The following is a 13,833-nucleotide window of genomic DNA, read 5'->3' on the forward strand; positions in this document are numbered from 1 at the left end:
CAAACACAGCAGATGCACTGAGCTCTGGACAGACATGGTCCCCTGGCATAGTGGAGGCATTTTACTTTATTTATTTGTTTCGTCTTTTTTGAGACAGGGTCTCACTATGCAGTTCAGGGCCCTGGAGCTCACTTTATAGCCCAAGCTGGCCTGCACTCGCCTTGATCCTTGTGCCTCAGCCTCCTACATGCTGGGGTTGCAGGTGTGCACCCCACGCCAGCTAGGCATTTCACTTCTATGAAGGCCCAAAGGGACATCGTTATTATTTGTGGGTTTGTACAAACGGGCTGGTCTCTGCACAGAGTAGAGCTTGCTTTGGTAGTTACTTGAGTGGCCTTGAGGTGACCAGCAGGTATGCATTGCTTGCCCTGTCCAGAGACCACTGCTCCCATTGCCACCCGTCACTGCGCAGAGCTGCTGCCTCCTTTCATACTGCCACCCCACTTCCTCTCTGTTACACTCCTGTCAGGCAGCTGCTTGCAGGTCCTGTTGGGCCTTGCCTCAGTTGCACACCGAGAAGCCAGCGCTGGACTTGTGGGCTCGTCCTTCTATGTAGCTGGTTCGCTGTTTGCCCTAAAGCAAGTGACTGAACCTACTTGGAGGTCCAGTTAGCTCCCTACTTCACCACATGAAGAAAAAGAAGGGACAGAAGGCAAAGTGGAAGGGAATGGAATGGAAGGGAGGAAACAGGTCAGATTCATCTTAAAGAGTATATTTAACATGTGTCCAAAATGAAGTTTCACCTTGATGTTTTTTTGCATCTGTATTTGGTGCCATGTACAGAACAGCCAACATTTCAAACACTCATAGTTGCATGTGGCTGTCGCCTACTCTGTAGGAGAGCTGCAGTTTGAGGGACCAATTCCTATTGTTTCTTTATGTAATTTGTAATTGCCACAGAGTAATAGTGGCATTTCATAGAGAGATCGGCTCTTCAGCTACTTTCCAGCTCCCGGGTTTAATCTGTAGTTATTCAATCTATGGAATCTGTTCCAGTGTTTCTGTTGCTCTCCACGCTCCCTCCTCCACCTCTCCCTGCCCCCCATCCCCGGGGACTGATTTGGGGGCTATGCCATGGACCTGCATCTCCAGTCCTTTTTACTGTGTTCCTGGAGACAGAGTTATGCTAACTGGAGCAGATTGGCCGTCAGCTTGCATCCTTCTGCCTCTTCCTCACACGCATGTGGAATTACAGGCATGCTGCTGCCATGTATGGCTTGTTTTATCTTTTTTTATGAAGAAATGATGTTTTTTAAAGCATATTTATTACACTGCCTAATTATTATTTTGTCTGCTATATTAACTCTTGATTCTTGATATGCAAGTTCTTTCTATAATGAGTTCTGTGGGTTTTCTCAGTATTAGCTTTCTGTAACTTGTGTTGTGATTTGTGTGTTTATCGCTGCATTTAAAATTCCCTGGGGGTTTGTTTGTGTGTATTGTGTTTGTCACAGGCCTCCGCCCAGCTCCTGGAGCTGGGTCACAAGCTGGAGTGTCCAAAGCTCCTTTTGGGGTTTTTTCCTTCCGGCTGCTGACCACTGTCTGGTCTGCATATCAGACCTGACATCTGGTCCCTTCCCGTTCTCTAACTGGAGAACCTCTGAACCTCCTTGCTTTGGCAGCAGCTTTTATCTGTGTGTATTCTGAATGGTTGTTTCCTCTTTCAGAAAGGATAAAACATCTGCATTTCATTTTTCACAATTGTTCATAGTTTCTAGTCTATAAAGAGTGTTTGTTGCTTTCTAAAATGTTGGAGAGTTTCTAAGTTTTCTCCTCTTTCTGGGGACGTGGGGTTGGAAGGGAAGCACCAGTGTACCCTGGCAGCTACCTTGGTCTGGGCAGCAAGGCGTCCCAGCTGACAACGGATTGTAGACTGCCTTGTGGCGAACAAACTTCACTGCCTTCCTGATTTTCTTGCTATCATTTTTTTGTCTTTCCTTCCAACTTGTAATCCTGCTGCTTTTCCTCTGTAGCGCCTCTGGCCATGTGGTTAAATTGTGATCTGTCTGCTTAGGGCAGGAAGAGAGAAGCAGCACAGGAAAATGCCCTGAATAAATCCAACTACTTGCCTGTGCCAAAGACCTGGGATGAAAATCCACTCTCTGGTTCCAACAGGGAGCCATTTGGATATTGTATGTGTAAGCTAAAACTCTAAATTTTTTAAATTCCCCAAGCTTCAGAGGACTTTGCTGGCGCATGTATAATGCAGGTTGTGCTGACTAAACATAAAAAGAGATTTTATTTATTCTTTCAGTTACAATGGATTTCCAATATCCAGCCTTAAGTTGGTTAGCATGGATTTCTAATCAAAACCTAGATATGTAGAGTCAAGAAGAAACCCACAGAGCTAGAGGAAAAAGAAAAATAACATAATTATGCTGCAAATACAGCTTACAAATTAGAAAATCATTTCATGAGGGTATATACAATAGACACTTAGAGGCTGAGGTTTGGAGTTTTTCTTCTTAAAACTCAAATGGAAAGTAACACCTTCTTTAACAGTACTGATTATCTACCAGGCCAGTAGCTGAGGTCACTTAGGAGAATCTTACCAGCGTTTTCAGAGCTATCCCTTCCTTGGAAAGGGTACCAGAGTGGTGGGACCAGTCAGGATGTAGACTGAGGAGGGTAGGTGCAGGAAAGAAGAGATAATGTAAACAGTGGTCTTTTTATGAAAACCAGCCATCCCAAGGAACATGTCCTGTGATACTGCAGTCACCATTTCCAGATTACTGCCTGCTCCAACCCAGTCTCTCCTGCCTTTGCTGGGCTTCAGCTTTGGTGGGGCGCTTATCATCCAGTGCTGGCCCTCCTGGTGTCTCTTCTCACTTTCGTCTTTTGTGGAACAAAACCAGAGCTCCATGCAATTTCACATTCAGCATATAATTCCTGTCTGGTCTGATTCTGTTCCTTCCACTTCATGAACATTTATGGCAGCTCCGTACAGCCATAAAACTCCATCTGGACGTCCAGGTTTGCAGTCTTGGATATGAGGTATTTTCTTATCAGGGTGTCTTTGTTTTTACTGTGTTTCGCTCAGGCTGTGTGCTATGAACTTTCCATAGAAGCAAATTAGCAAATAGCAGTTCCATAGGGGAATTTCCAGGGTGCCCGCTCCATACTTGTGTGTGTCTGTGCAGCCTGTCCTGCCCTGGGCACAGGAGTGGAGCAGCCCGCTCTTCTCCATCATGCTCTTGGCAGGCACTGCGAGCAGGTGCTACTGTCCATATCAGCCAGGACTGAAGTGGCACAGCAAGGCCTAAGGAACAGTGGGGGACTGTGTGCCTCCACTTTCTCCGTGGTGCCCCCGCACCCTGTGTGTGCACAGAGGCGGGAGAGTTGACCCCTCCTCTGCGAGCTCATTCCGGGGACTCCGCCCTCCATACTATGTGTGGCGTGCCACTGCGATGAGCTTGTCTCCTGGTGCTGAGGGCAAGTCAGGTGTGTGGGGAGGCAGGCTTGCACGAGGCACAGCACCAGCGCCAGTGCAGGCCATGTGGTGGGAAGGCTGGCAGCTGTGCTCCCCAGCTGAGAGGCAGCAAGGGTGACGCTTACACACACTCCCTCTCAGGGCAGCACTCTGCTCTCACAGCCCCACCCCTCACTGAGCTCCAACACGGCCTGGAGAAGCCCTGCTCTCCCAGGAGGTTGTAGTCATCCAGTCCCATACCACCAGGGCCCTGCCAAGCCCTTCGGGGAGCTGAGCTTCACCGCCGAGTCCATCTGTGTGCCAGCTGGTTCTGTAAGCTGCTAAGTGAAGGCAGTTCACAACTGCAGGAGCCAGGCCCTCTGTCCAGTGACAGGATCCACCTAAGTCATCTAACACCAGGGGCCTGCATGCATTCTTTCTGCTTTTATGGTTAATACGCAGGGGAGCCACTGCTGTGTGGAAAAAAGGCTACATACAAGATGTCCATAAGGAGACTCAGTGTGGCCACAAGAGACCAGATCTGGAAGGCCTGGATGTGACTTGGAGTGGAGATGCCTCATAGGAAGGGACAGACACGCAAGGCTCAGCATCAGGGCTGGAGGAGACAGTGGGGGAAACACCCCAGGCCCCTCCCCAGTATCTCTAGAGTCTGGGCTTCTCCCAGGTCCAGGTTACTCTAGATAGAGGGACTCCAGAAGGCAGAATTGGAAGCTTCTGCTAGCAGGGACACAGGAAAGCCAAGAAAAGTTTTCTGTGCAGATGGAAAGACTCTCCAAGAACTTTGATTTGTTTGTTGTTTAAAATGGAGACACTATGAATAAATGCTTGCCTGGCAAGCACAAGGGCCTGAGTTCAATCCCTGGTCCTGCAAAAAAAATAAAATAAAATGGAGACACTAGAGCACACCCATGTATGCCTGAGAATGATCCACTGAATGGGGGTAATCTTTCAAGGTCAGAATTTAACCTTATAAGAGGCACCATAATGGCTACCCCGTTAATGGTTTCCTGTTGCTGATAAACCTTCTCTGTCTATCTCATGTCTTCCCTTTATGAAGTTCCTGAATTACAGAAGTGATTAGAAGCAACACCCACATGTCAGCCCTGGGGCCTTTGGGTCAGACTGTGTGGCCAGCCTTTCTGCTTGGTGCCTGGCAAGGCTGCAGTGCAGGTGTCACATCACTGGGCGCGGTGCACCCATGCAGGGAGTCTAGGGAGGGAGGGAGCTGCTTCTGAACCCCCTCTGCCCCATGGAAGAGTTCCGTCCCATGTGGCTGGAGAGCTCAGATTCCATTCTCCAGGTTGGCCGGTGCCAGGGACCTCTCAGTGCTTAGGGGCCTCTCACATTCCTTCTCGTTGCCTCCTCCGTCCTCAGGAACAGCAATGAAAACCTCCCTCACCTCAAATACCCCATACTTCAAATTATTCCCAGGAAGAGCCGGCCCTTTAGAGGACTCACCTGTCATTCGGACAGAAGAGGTGTCAACCGTTTGGCCAGATGCACAATTGCAACTTTGCTGACTATTCTTACCACAGGGTCCCTAGACAATGTCAGCCTTATGGCCATGAATGCCTTCACCCAGTTACCAGGGTCTCCAAGACAGTGAGGCAGGACAGAACTGTTTCCTCTTGCTGTGCAAAAGTGGCTTTTCCCTCAGAATTACCACATACGCCATATATGAGAAACTCGGTTCTCTCAACTACCCATGATACCAATTTGTAGGTCATGATTTCTTCTCTTAAAATCTCTTTAAAAAAAAAAAAATGCCTGGGAGATAGCTCAGTGGCATAAGTGCCTGCTGGCAAGTACAAGGTTCTGAGTTTGATCCTGGTACCACCAAAAAAAATCTCTTTTACTCTTGCCGTTTGTACCACCTGTTCCCAAGTTTGGCCTTCAGCAAATCAGGACTCAGTGTACTGATGGTACAGACGTCCTGCCACCTAAATATCTTAGTGGCCAGGCCGATCAGTGTGGCCACCATTGCGTGGTGACTGGCAGTGGCATTTGCATCACCTGTAGGTCCTCCGTGTAAGTTTGGATGCTTCCCCTGCACATAACTTGTAATCGTAGTCACCCGGGACTCTCCCTAGAAGCAGGGTCTTTGCTTTATCTTCGCCTTTTTTTTTTTTTTTTTCCACCTGTGGGTCTCCCTCACCTTCTGTCAGACACTTTCTGTGTCCCCAGTGGCACTGCCTGCCCAGCAGAGGCCCACACAGTAGCAGCTGGCTGTTTGCAGTGTCTTAGAGCAAACCAGCAAAACACCTCAAACTGTGTGTGTGCACTGCGACACACACCTTCCCAGGTCAGTGTTCTCCAGACCTGTAGGAACCAGTGTGGGCATTTTTGAGTTAAGAAAAAAAAAGTGTATCTTATTTCAACAGCTAAGTATGAATACAGTTTTGAGCCACAAAATAGTAGGTGGGATGAAGTACACTGAATGGGGTGATCTTACAAAAGGAGCTGCCCTGAGAAAAGTAGCAGCCAAATTCACCGTTTTATTAGGAGGGCCATTATTTTAAGAGGTGCTATTTTATTAAACTTGTACTTGCTGAATCTTCATATTTGGCTGATTTATAATAGCAGTCAAGCAATAGAAGTTGTGCAAAGAATTCCATAGATGCACATGGGTCTGCAGGACATGAATGGACTACAAAGTGTGCTTCTGGCTTCACTGGCATGGAAATAAATGGCTGAGCTCCAGCCAGGATGCCTAGAAAGGCTGAGGCTCACCCAGAGGGCGGAGGCAGTTACTGCTAGAGCAGTTGAGGTCTCTGTCATTGCCCTAGTGTTCCAAAATCTAGAGAAAACGTAGCCTGTCCTGGGACCCCAGCAAGACAGAGTGGCAGGGAGCTGCAGAGCACACAGCAGCCCTGGATGAGGCGGCCTGTGACCGGTGCATTTGCCAGACGCAAAGCACGTCCTAGGAAACCTGGAGGAAGAGTTCAACTGTTAGCATCCTCTTGCTGCTACTCCAGTAGAGTGGAGACACTGAGCTCTGGTTCCACAGGCCTGTGCTCGTAAACAGAGATCACGTCCCAGGCTCTGTGAGTCACAAGAGCCTTCAGCACCCGGCTTGGCAGACAGGCTCATCAGTGTGAACCCCGCTCTGCAGCTCTTGGCTAGGGCACATCTCTTCACTGCACTTCAAGTTCTGCATCTGTAAAATGACCATAATAATAGTGACCTTAAAGGCAGTTATGAGAATTATAAGAATGTTACCCTTGTAAAGGACTTAGAAATAGCTGCTGTCTGCTACCAGGATAGTCTGAAAAGTAAGGAGTCATTGCTTGTGATGACTACCATGAAATAGAAGAGCTGTAGTCCCTGTAGGGGCGTAAGAAGTAAGTACAGTTTGCAGTGAATAATATGAAGGAAATGACAAGGTACTGTGAGTGGAACATCTGTGCAGTCAGTGAGCAGAGCAAGCCTCTGAGCGGTTACATTTAAGTTGGAGGAAAGGAAAAGCGGCAGCAGAGAAGCCGCGGCCAGAGTAACGAGGAGCTGGTGGAAGCAGCGCCTCACAGAGGGAGGGGATAGCACAGACGTTACTGCAAGCGACTGCACGCATCATCGTGAGTGGAAAGCACCAGAGCACAGCACTGTGATCAGATCTGTGCTTTTATAGTGTCCCTGGTCATTAGGGGAAACCAAATCAGAAAGGGGGAAGGCGGAGCAGAGAAGCCAGTCAGGCTGTCACCAATCCAGGTGAGAAAGGACAGCAGCTTGGAGCCCTGTGGTGGGAGCAGGAACAGCATGAGGATGAGATTTAGCTTGCTGTGGTTGTGGAGGACGAAGGAAGGAATGGGGATGAGGGAGGACTCCCCAGCGCTGTTGGGGACCAGATGAGTGCTGTTGCCTTTTGCTGACACAGAAGAAAGTGAATTGGGTGGAAATTTCCAACACTGTGCTCTTGTCATGCTAAGCTGAAGACGCCTATTAATATGGAGGTGTCAAATAGACAAGTCCAGAGCTCCAAAGAAGGGTCTCGAGATGATTTAGACTTTTTAGCATGTAGATAGTTTTTAGGAATCTAACTTTAAGTGCATAGAATTAAAGAAAAGTAAAATTAAACTCTGGTTCAGGCCCAGATGCTTAAGTAACTCCCAACATCTGGAGGTGATGTGGAGCACAGCATACCACTGAAAAGACTGTGAGTGCAAGGTACAATCTGCACACTCATCGTGAATGTAAAGCAAGTCAAGAGCAGGCATGGCCAGCCGTGCAGATGCCGCTGCTGGGTGAGGAAGGACAGACGCCATGGGCTGAAGCGGCATGCTCACTGGGGACCTGACTGGGCCATTCCGTGGAGCAGAAGCCAGTTGGGGTTGAAGAGTAATAGAAGGCAAGGGAGAGGAACCACATATGGAGACAAATCTCAGTCTTAATTCCACATAATTAGCAATTGCTAAGAAATTCTGGCCTTGTGGCTGCGTGGCCGTGACTCCTCGCAGTTTGGTCTGATTACAGCTTCTCTGAGAGGTTTCTTGGCTGGCTGCAAAGCCACATAGCACCTCATCAGGACTGGGCGCCTGCTCACCCTGATTACTTTTTCTGACCATGAAGTACTGCCTGTTAGCCTAATCATGGGAGGGTGGTCCAACCTCCTTACTGCTTGCTCACAAAGCCGGACATCCAAGCTGCCAGGGTACCAGCATGCAGTGAGTCCTGCTTAGGCATCTGCCACCCAGCTCACAGACAGCCCACTCTGTGGTTTAGCAAATTACATTAAACCTCCCAGCAGGCGGCTGCCTCCCAGATCCCCTGTGGATATTCTGGTTAAAATTGTTTCAATTTAAAAAAACTTCCTGGCCATGCAGCTGTGCTAAGGTTCGTAGGTTCTTCTGTGATCACCATTGGTAAGGGGACCAAGTACTGTGCATGCGTGCCTCTACCTGAAATGCACGTGGACACCGGGAAGCTGGGTTTTCATAATTTCATTGTAATCCATCATTTTTTGTTTTTACTTGATGGTAAAATTTATGGTTTAAATTCATGAATGCCTGAACCTACTACTGGGAAGAAAAGAAGGAAATATACAGTGCTAGGCATTCTAGAAAACACTGTATTCATGCATTCCTGTTTGAAGAGGCATGTGACCATATAATGTTTCCATTTTGTTTTCTCAACTGGATGATGCCTAAGAAAATTGCTCATTTTGGCCTTAGGACATACACTAACTGCATAAATTCTTCCTAATGAAGCTTAAGCACATCCAAATTGGAAACAAGAAGGAATAGGGCATGACTGGTTGAGGCTTCGCTGCCACTTGTATTGGCAAACTGTGGTGGCTTGGTCCCAGTCATCCTGCGAGTGAGGAAAGCAGTAGCTAGGACTGTAGCAGCCTGCACATGGCTTGTGCGTACTGCTGGGTTCAGGGAGTGCCGCGAGCGCAGGGAGCTCATCCACAGGCCCCAGAGGAAGGCCCGCTGCCTCAGCGGCTTCCCAGTTTTCCCTGATGATGTGTCACTTGGAGTATTTAATGAACTACAATCCCTGAGTCTCGACACAAACCAGCTGAATCAGAATCTAGGAGAATAAATTGATAACAAACTTTTAAACAAGTGCTCTAGATTCCTGTTCTCTACTAGGAATACAAGTCACAGTGCAAGTCATATATATGTAAAGTTTTTCAAATTTTGTACTAATTTTCTTTTTAGTATAGTTATTTAGTGGAGAAATGCTTGCCTAACATGCTTGAGGCTACCCCATACCAACTTAATTGTTTCTTTCTTTTCTTTTCTGTATTTGGTACAGGGTCTCACTACGCAACTAGGACTTGTAATCCTCCTGTTTTCAGCTTCCCCAGTGCTGGGATTATAGGCATATGTCACCACTCCCTGTCTCAGTAGCCTGCTCAGTGCACCTGGGGGTGGGGCTGGTGCAGCATGTGGTCCTGGGGATCAAACCCCAGTCCCTGAGCTTGCCTTAGTAGGCACTTAGTCCACTGAGCTATCTTGCCAGCCCAGATTGTAATCTGAGTAGCATATTTAACCCAGTATAAAATATCTCAGGCTGTAAATGTACTGTAGTGGTAAAGAGCTTGCCTGGCAAACATGAGTCCCTTGGCTTCAGTCACTAGCACCATGAAAAATGAAGTAATAGATGTTTTATTATTTTTTTAAATGTATTTGGTACAGGGTCTCATTATGCAGCTCAGACTCATAGTGATCCTCCTGTTTTCAGGCTCCCCAGTGCTGGGATTATAGGTGTGTGCCACCATGCCTGGACTCTGTGGCTGGCTCAGCATACCGGGGCAGGGCCAGCTCAGCTTGTGATGCCAGGGATCAAACCCCAGTCCCGCTGCTTGCTAGGCAGGTGCTTTAGTCCACTGAGCTATCTAGCTGGCCCTAGGTGTTTTAAAAGGTATTGAGGTGTTTTTCTTTTTGTTTTATAGCCTCAAACTCCAGGGTGCATTTTATACTTAGAGCACATCTCAGTTCAGGGGGCCACTTCAAGTAGTACGATAGTGGTGGCCAGTGACTGTGCTCTGGATAGGACACACAGCTCCAAGACGCTTAACTTCAGTGTTTAAAAGATGCTGTAGGCAAGTGATACTGAAGTCAAAACTGCTAATGTGGAGTGTGCCTGTCGAATGAAAACAAAACCTATCTTAGGTTTGACCTTGCCCTGCAGCTGTAGTCAGTCAGTGACAGTTCATGCTAGTCTTTGTGCCCCTCTCTCACCCTTAGACCCCAGCAGCTTTGGGTGTGGTGTCCTGGGGAGTGCTCTGAATGCCTTATAATGGGCCAAGCAGGACTGGGAAGCATCTACCATCCTGTCCTGTCTTCATGGTGTTCTTCCTTTGGGGCTGGGCTGGTCCAGAAAGCTCCCTGTGGCAGCCTGAGGGCCGCCTGGTGCTCCGGAAGGAAGACCTTTGTGTTAGGGCCATGTCTGGAGGGTGTGGACTGTTGGGGAGGAAGGCAATGGTTCTGCCTTGAGTGGCTCTTTGTTGTGCATTTCATGATTTGTATTTTTAGTTCTCTTCACAATTTGCTTTTTTCCCTTTGTACAATCAACTTAGAAGAAATTGGAGCAATAACAAATGAGCAGTAACAGAATAACTCTACCCTTTTCTTTCCAACCAGTGGCATGGGGGTGGGGTGGCTCCTGGTGCTCTGAGCCTTACTTCCTCTAAAGGCTGAGGAAGCCGCTGTGGGGAGGGAGGGAATGCCGTCCAGCAGTACATTCTCACTTGTGCTAGGCAGTGCTGCCACGCTCTGATTCCAGTTGGAAATGCAACTAGATCCAACTGCCTGGAGACTGCTAGGCTCCGGAGCACACATCCTTCAGGAAGTGCAAGGCTCCCTGGAAGCTGCCCCCTATCCCAGCTCCAACCGCCCAGGGTAGCGAAGCACAACTGAGACTCCTTTACAGGAAGGACACAAAATTATAAAACTTAAAAGTAACAGAAGAGCAAAGTAGCACATCACTGCACATTGACCTGCATTACGAAGAGGCTACTTCAAGCAGGTGTTTTACAGCATGGACATGCCCTGATTAACTTAACCACTCCCCTGCTTGTTTTCCATTCTTAGGTTTGTTTTTTAACTAAAGCTGAAGCCACACATAACTGAAATATCTTGAGACCTATGCTCTTTGATAAAATTCTAAAAGTAAAGTTGCTTAGTTAAGGGAACTGTCCATTCTTTGGTAGTATTTTCCTAAGTACTACCAAACTGTCATATGAACTACTCAGGTGACTTATACTTTACAGTCTTCTAGAGGTGTCCCTTCCCTTAAATGCTGGTTTCCCACTAAGCTCCAAGGCAGTATTTAGCACAGGGTTCTGAAGAGCTGCTCTCCAGCACTGGAAGGGCAGGGCACCACTGCGGTTCATGGCGCGGTGCTGGAGACCCAGTGGAGAACCAAGCCAGTTACTGTGAGGCTGCTAAGTTTGTGCTGTGACACAGACTGACACCATTCATGTGACATCAGGGAAGATGATAACAGTGCTTTCTATGCCTGTGTCTTCTGGGAACTAGAGGTAAGCAGTAAGTTTCTGGAACTAGACTTGAGAAACTGCTCTTTATTGACTTTTTTTTTAACATTTATTTATTTATTGTGTGTGTGTGTGTGTGTGTGTGTGTGTGTGTGTGTGTGTGGCCAGCTCAGCCCACCAGAGGGCGGGGCTGGCTGGTATGTGGTGCTGGGGGATCGAACCGAGGTCCCTGTGCTTTCCCAAGCTTGTTTCAAGTAGGTGCTTTAGACCACTGAGCCATCTCGCCAGCCCTTTTATTGACTCTTTAGTCAGTGTAGATTCTATTTTTAAAAGGTACAGAACAAAAACAGTACAAATCAAAATGGAAATAAAATTTATGTACTTTAATAGGAAACAAGGACCTGTGATGTATCATTTCTACTCCTTCCTTTTCATTTTGCCTTTTCTGTTTTGCCAGGTAGGATCATTGGCTTAATGGCTAAGGGACCTGTCCAAGGTTGGCAGCCAGGTTAGACAGGTTTCTGTTCTTGAAGCATTGACTGGTCCAGCTGGAAACGGGCCTGGAGTCCAGCACACTCACAAGGGTTTCCACACCAGCCACAGACACCCGTCATGTTTGTTTGTGACACTGAGGTCTCTGAAGGACTTTCTTACTCAAGGCATAGGCTCAGATCCGCCTTGGAGGAGGCAGGAGTCAGTGTCTGTTCTTGCCCTGCTAGCCAGGAAGGCTGTGCTCCCCTGAACCCTCATGCTGTTTCTCTAAGCTGGCCTTTTGATGTGGAACCTGGCCTCTTTTCACAACTGCCACAGGAGTGGCGCCTCTGTCACCTCAAACTATTCATGGCAACATGCTCTTTCCTTGACACAGAGAAAAGAAGCTAAAGGCCAGAGTGCAGGAGCTTGTGAGTGCCTTGGAAAGACTCACCAAGAGCAGCGAAATCCGACATCAGCAATCTGCAGAGTTTGTCAATGATCTAAAACGGGCCAACAGGTAAAAGTTCCCCTGTATGTCTCAGTGCCACTTGGGACCCTGTGTACCTCTCAGAGAGCAGCTTTGGTCAGTGGGGTGTCCCCACCTGCACCCTAAGGGCAGCATCTCTCAGGACGCCAGACAGGAGCCTAAGAAATGCTCAGTAAAGATGAGTCCTTTCACGAAAGGAAACTAGGAAAAAGCAGATCAGTGTTTTGTTTTGCTCCCCCCCCCCCCCACACACACACACCAGGGAATGAACTCAGGATCATGCGCTTGCCAGGCAGGCACTTATTCCACTGAGCCATCTCCCTGGCCCATAGTTTATTCTTGATGGCTCAGAGAACCATACAATAAAGTGTGTCTAGGCCAATATTTTCAAAACAGAACTAGCTATAAAAATATTTGAGTATTTCCTTTAGGATGCTTTATACTATTTTTTAATTTTTTAAAAAATCTTTATTTGGTACAGGGTCCCACCATGCAGCTCAGACTCAGTGTTCGTCCTGTCTCAGCCTCCCCAGTGCTGGGATTACAGATGTGCCACTATGCCCCGTTCTGGGGGCTGCAACGGCATGCCTGGGGTTCCGGGGCTGGCATAGCATGCAGTATCAGGGCTCTTACCCTGATACTTTAGGCAGTAAAGTGCTTGCCAGACAGGCAGTATCTCCCCAGCCTGCTTTATACCATTTTAAGACAGAAGTCTCAAAATTTTTTTGGTTTAGGACTCCTTTACATTTGCTAAAAACTTAGTATTTTGAACAGCTTTCTTTCCTGTAATTTATTCTTTTCATACGAGAAACTACAACTGAAAACCTTGTTAAAAGGTTTTTTTTTTTTGTTTTTTTTTTTTTAGCACTGGGGACTGAACTCAGACCCTTGCACTTGCCAGGAAGCATTTATTCTACTGAGCCATCTCCCCAGCCCCAAAAGTTTTAATTCATTTTTTAAAAAATTCACTAGATGTAACACAAATAATCATCTTTTGTTTTTGTTTTGTGGTCCTGGGGCTTGAACCCAGGGCCTTGTGCATGCAAGACAAGAACTCTACCACTGAGCCACATGCCCAGCTCCTACAGATATTTTTTTTTTAATCTTACTGAGAAACAAAGAGCAACAAGACATTTTCAAAATAGATTTGGACAGTTTTATAATACATTGCATATTGTCTTTGTAGTGGTTATTCATACAAGATACAGACATGAAATCCTGTCCAAACAACTTAGTACAGATCTTTCTTCTCATTGAATTGAGAAAGTAGCTGTGTATCTAGCCTATTTTGTATATATAGATACAAAATGGTCCATTTATATCCCTTTTGTTTAGTTTTGTCAGAGATGGGTGTTCCATTCCCATTTAAATATTGTAGGTATGTGAATTCAGCAAAATAATCCAATAGAGTCCAGTAGTCCATAATAGTAGTGGGTTATCCATAGGACTGGCAATGTCAGAAGTTGTTGACTTGAGCCTTTTATAGCTCAGCATATTAATACG

General features: G+C 47.1%; 1 protein-coding gene across 1 annotated transcript in view; it reads left to right on the plus strand.

Moving 5' to 3' along the window:
• Window positions 1-13,833, plus strand: part of Mcc (mutated in colorectal cancers) — a 592,098-nt gene that overhangs the window by 568,220 nt on the left and 10,045 nt on the right. The window contains exons 19-21 of the mRNA XM_023716377.1: window positions 2,210-2,212; window positions 5,316-5,458; window positions 12,238-12,360. Of these exons, the coding sequence (XP_023572145.1) occupies window positions 2,210-2,212; window positions 5,316-5,458; window positions 12,238-12,360 (269 nt within the window). The remainder of the gene's footprint in view (window positions 1-2,209; window positions 2,213-5,315; window positions 5,459-12,237; window positions 12,361-13,833) is intronic.

This window comes from Octodon degus, unplaced genomic scaffold (assembly GCF_000260255.1).
Source record: "Octodon degus isolate 3935 unplaced genomic scaffold, OctDeg1.0 scaffold00048, whole genome shotgun sequence".
Taxonomy (NCBI): Eukaryota; Metazoa; Chordata; class Mammalia; order Rodentia; family Octodontidae; genus Octodon; species Octodon degus.